The sequence below is a fragment of the Bolinopsis microptera genome, chromosome 2, assembly GCF_026151205.1.
Source record: "Bolinopsis microptera isolate Bmic1 chromosome 2, MBARI_Bmic_1.0, whole genome shotgun sequence".
Taxonomy (NCBI): Eukaryota; Metazoa; Ctenophora; class Tentaculata; order Lobata; family Bolinopsidae; genus Bolinopsis; species Bolinopsis microptera.
Window position 1 is genome coordinate 7,071,009 of NC_087073.1, and position 5,723 is coordinate 7,076,731.

General features: G+C 36.2%; 1 protein-coding gene across 1 annotated transcript; it reads left to right on the forward strand.

Moving 5' to 3' along the window:
* Positions 1-2,456: 2,456 nt before the first annotated feature.
* LOC134826734 (uncharacterized) lies at positions 2,457-5,179 on the forward strand. The gene is made up of 8 exons (XM_063839224.1): positions 2,457-2,551; positions 3,134-3,229; positions 3,335-3,376; positions 3,596-3,649; positions 3,932-3,985; positions 4,242-4,277; positions 4,693-4,743; positions 4,879-5,179. The coding sequence occupies exons 1-8, from the start codon at positions 2,457-2,459 to the stop codon at positions 5,177-5,179; spliced, it is 729 nt and encodes a 242-aa protein (XP_063695294.1).
* Positions 5,180-5,723: the final 544 nt, after the last annotated feature.

Here is a 5,723-nt window from a genome sequence, read left to right on the forward strand (position 1 = left end):
TTGAATATTCTTTTCCAAAAATACATTGACCACTGTATTTTAAAACCTATTCATACTTCCCATTACTGGGCCGCGCTCAGCCGGTCATTCCGCCTAATCTCTATTCGGTTGTTTAACAACATTAAAGCCTGGGGTCCTCAGGTAAACTTCCCAGTGATATGAAGATGTATAGAGCGTTTTTTGGTCACATAACGATGAAACCAAAGATAATCATATCGTTATAAATTTGCTCCTACTAAATCACTCGCCCAAATTTTAAGAAAATTCTTGTGAAAAGGCCCTTTAGGCATGAAAGTGATCTAGATCGGTGTATTTTTGGACGCTGATTCCGAATCACCCCCCATGACGTAGGGTTAAAATGCTTCCCTGGAGAGTTATTTCACCAAACGCTAGTACCGTGAGCTGTGACACTTAGTCACAATGATTAAGTCACAAGTCATATTTCTAGCATTAAAGTCAGAAAGAAGTCCATAACTCTTAAAAGAAAATCTTGAATCGACGTCATGAAACCCATGATTATTTTAAATCTATATTGACTCCAGTCTCTTACGAGTTGCACGTAGCAGGCCATGACCTCCCTGTCTCTCCCTCGTTAACCCGGCGGGGTTGCACCAGGGGTGGTAGTCCGTGGTAACAGAACTTCAAGACTGTCGACATTTATGTTTAATATTATTTATGGTATATAATTTGGGAGTCTCTCTCTTCGGCAACAGGAGTTAGAGAATGGGGATGCATTGTGAAAGCCACTGTAAGGAAGGCTTACTGTTGACGCCGACTACCGACTAATCAAAAGAGAAAAAGACTCCAGTCTCAATTGTTCAATGATTTCATCAAAATGTTTAAGGAAAATGTTTACAGTTTTGCGAATTTTGGACTCAAATTTATGTTGAAAGAACTGAATTTATTTTGGAAAAATCCTGGCCAAACTCCCATCTAAAACCAAAATCCTGGCCGGTACCAGAACGAAATCGCCAAATACTGGCCGGTATCCCGGTCGAGCTCTGTTACAGGCATTAAGTGACTAAATTTTCAAATTTTGAATCGAGATAATGTAGGTATATTAAAGGAAGCATCTGGTAACTGACCTGAAGAAGAAGAGGGCTGAACAGACTCATCTCAACCACTATATCCGGTACGGGAAGGTATTTAGCCGTGATAAAAAGCCATCATGAGTTATTTATGTCTCTCGGACACTGATCAGTATATGTAGGAGTGATGAGAATTTTATGAGTTTTCGGATGTTATCTGTATTTGAGAGACAATTATATAATTTAAATACTTTATTATTTGATTGTTTCACACTTATCATATTTCATAATTTTATTACTAGGTGGAGGTGATGTTATTGAGGCTTTGGGCGGCCATAAAACTCCTGTTTTAAAAGTTGTTCTCTGTACTTGTTTCACTGACCCACGCTTTATAGCATTTATACATTTCGGCCCAATTTATATGTTGTTCGATTTGCTGTACATTTGTATATTTGCTATTTTGTAAAAGTTTCAAATCAAATCATTAAAGTACATTAAAGTATATTAAAGTATATTAAAGTACATCAAAGTATATCAAAGTAGATTAAAGTATATTAAAGTATATCCCGGGTCAAAATCGAGAAAAAAAACATATATATATGGTCGCCCAACCCCCCCCCCCCCTTCCCCAATAATTTGTATTGATATTGATTGATTGTACTGAAAACAACAGTAACCTGTTTTTTACTACTATCAAGCTTTTATTCATTACTAATATTTAACCTGATTCTAATGATAAACAAATAAATTTATATGTTGTGCCATGTTTAGCCATGCCAGAAAGAAGTCTTAGCTCAACAAAAAGAAGAAGAGCCATTAAATTGGATGATACCATCAGACCGAAATGGGCTTTAATCAGATTCAAAGATCTGCCCCAAGAACCCGCAGAGATTCTCCCTGTCGACAGATTTGTAAGAATGATAATATCATATTGTAACATTTCAATTATGACTGCTACAATCGATGGGATTCAATTTCAATACTAGATGGACTTAAATTTCAATTTTTCAGTACACTGAATCAAATGAGAGAGCCGACTGCTCCAGTGTAGCCAAAGGGGACACATACTTCGTGACTTACGAAACAGTGGGGAAGAGTGGGGAAAAGAAGGCAGAGACCTGTCCTGTGGAAATAATGCAGCTCATAACTGGTAAGCATTTTAAGTGTAACCCGTGCCTAACGTGCTACGGCCAAGACTTCACTATCATAATTGAAACACAAAAGTATAAACTATTTAACTATTGTAAAACTATTATATTTAAAAATTTGCATTACATTATCGTATCACTTGCTGGTCTCTAATCAGGATAACACTTATTGATCTATAATCTGGAGAACAATTTTGAAAATATAAAGATACTATCGACAACACTGTAGTTTTGGTGCGATGGGATCACTTGATCATGGAGATCTTCGAATTTTAACCGTATGTGCAATTCATTTTGTAACATTTCAGACCAGAAACAAAAGAAACAGGTCGAGGATGAACTGATCGATGACCAGAGCAGGTTGAAGATAAGGAAGTATGTGTTTCTCTATTTAACGGCTTAGTGGCTCAGTTGGTTAATCCGCCTGGTATTGCTTGAGGTACCAGGTTCGATTCCCGACTCTGTCACTAGCCGAGGGGTGAGCGTCATCGACGCTCAGCTAAGCATCCTGAGTGGTCTATGCAGCCCCCTGGTCCACTCAGCCAAATACTCGAGAAATCGGGTGTGAGGGTTAAATGAGGAGCTGCCCATTGCAAAAAGTATGGTACACACTACCTTAACCGTCACTGGCCTAATGTATAATTGAATCCTTCGGCTTCCTGTAATTGGCTGGTTACACACTTGTGTAACAATGTGGCTGTTGGCATGTCCGAAGTAAAATAAGTGTTGAGATAAAATTTATACTTGAAATTAATATGTATATAATTGGATACTTTAGGTTCAAGGAAATTTTAAAATAACAGCAGAGACATTTATACATACCATTTTTAATAGGATATATTGAATTCCTCTGATTGCTTGCAGAACAATGCCGTATCCATCATCACAAATTTGAAAGCCTGGATTATTGTTTTCGATAAGTGATTATGTGACCATAAACTTCAAAATTTATTGCAGCACAAACGTAAAAAAGAAACTTGCCCCAAGAAAATCAAAGACAAATAAGGAAGAGTCTGGGAAAAGAGCCTTATCTACGTATGGCTCTTTATCAAGGTACGAAAAGAGTAGTCCCGATCGATCCTTATTTACTTTCAAATGCTTATATTTTGTTATCCACGAAAGGCCAAACTAAACGCTTAAAATGAAATTTTATTTCAGTATTCTCCCTGAGGAAATATTGCAATCGGTACAGGAGTCAATGTAAGTTATAAGATAGTGGGTATTAAACAAGAGGCGGGGTTGATTTAAAATTCATTTATCTAAAATTCTGTTATTTTAATTTTTACATATAAGCCGACAGCTTTACTATCAATATTCTCTTTTCGCTACTATCAATGTTCTCTTTTCTCTGAGGATATTATAATTAAAAGACGCTCTCATAAATTTAGAACTTAACTTGAACTAGCATTTTATTTTCAGTGAACTTCTTCCTGCTGTAGTGGAACAGGACCTCCCTAGAGCTCAGGAACCAAGGTATATTTTCTTAAAGAAAATTGTTTTTTGTAGCATAGAGACTAGATAACATTCCATATTATGAGGTGGGGAATGAGACTGTAGAATAAGTCTATATAATAGGTTTTGGTGTTTCGTAATTATATTCAAGTATCTTTTTCATATCAGCTGATAGAAGCTCTACTATTTCATTATATCACTATTATGTCAGAAAATGTTTTAGAAGAAAGTTTCGAAATAGATTCGAAATAGATTCGAAATAGAAAATTTCGCCCCTTACTTGAACTGGAATTTTATTTTCAGTGAACTTCTTCCTGCTGCAGTGGAACAGGACCTCCCTAGAGCTCAGGAATCAAGGTATATTTTTATAGCATAGAGACTAGATAGCAATTAGCATTCCATATTATGAGGTACAGGTGGGGAATGAGACTGTAGAATAAGTCTATATTTAGGTTTTGGTGTTTCGTAATTATATTCAAGTATCTTTTTCATATCAGCTGACAGAAGCTCTACTATCACTATATTATGTCAGAAAATGTTTTAGAAGAAAGTTTCGAAATAGATTCGAAATAGAAAATTTTGCCCCTTACCTGGACTGACATTTTATTTTCAGCCAACTCATTCCTGCTACAGTGGAACATGAACCCAGGTATGTGTTCTTAACATAAACAGCATTATACTACGTCTACCCCTATATTTTATTCCATATAATCGACTCTTCTATTGTTATTGTATATTTGTAATCTTTCTTCACTCTTATGACGTAGATCATAAAGTTGAATAGTTGGTGACGAATTTTGCGAGTGGAGAATCTTACTTCGTTATTAACTATCAATCTATATTACATATTGTGGGAAATAATCATGGCTGCATGCACATTTTACTACTTTAAATTATTCCCGAAAACAAATCTGAACAAATTTCATTATGATTCTTAGGAGTAATTTACTCTTTGAACAACACGAATTTACTCTTTAAACAACACGCTAGACATAACTAACTATGTCCATTAAACATGAAATAAGATGATGCTTTATCTTTATTTCCTTATATAATTGTTTCAGGTCCCCAACCATCGAGCCTCTAAGTCCCTCCCCTACGACTAGCATATCAAGGTACATATAAAGTTCGGTATGGTACATTAGTTAAGCACAATCAATATCTTGGAAGTATGTTTTAAATAAAATTGATATCCATGCAATTTATAATTACGTCTAAATTTTTATCATTATTTATCTGAATCTCTTCAGGACTCATTGGTCTCCCATGACGAGCACCCCCACGACACCTTTCTCCCAAGTTATCGGCCCGCTCCACAACTATGAGTTAATGAAGAGAGTAATGGAGGATGCCCTTGCACCGTACAAGCAGGATTTGGAGAAGGTGAAGGAGAAGACTAAGTGCTACAAGCGAGAATTGGAGGAGGTGAAGGAAGAGATGAAGAGCTACAAGCGAGAATTGGAGGAGTTTAAGGAAGAGCTGAAGTGTTCTAAGAGAAGGAAAAGGAACAAGCCCGCCCCTGGTATGTACCAAATCGTATATATATACTGATAGTTGGATAATATCCGGTTGAGAGACAAGGACAATACAAGTGAAACAAGGAAGTTAGGAATGAAGGCAAATTTTCGGCGTCAACGCCATCTTCAGGCTAAAATTGGTATAAATACATACCATTTGATGTAACCTGTATTCAGTGTATGTAATTTCAATTTAGCAAATTTTAACTAGTATAGAAGCATTTAGAATTATATACTAACATTTATACCAATTTTAGCCTGAAGATGGCGTTGACGCCGAAAATTTGCCCTTACTCCTAACTTCCTTGTTTCACTTGTCCTTGTCTCTTCCAACCGGATATTATCCAGATATCAGTATGGGGGGGGGGGGGGGGGGGGGGGGGGTTACAACGGTCATTAATGTCATTATTATATAATTTTGCTGAAATATACATATACATTAATGCACATTAATGCCCATTTATGCCCATTAATGCACATAAATGCCCATTAATGCACATTAATGCCCATATTTAATAGAAAAATGGGAAAAAAGTATGGGCATTAATGGCAGTATTTTAAAATTTTGCACATTAATG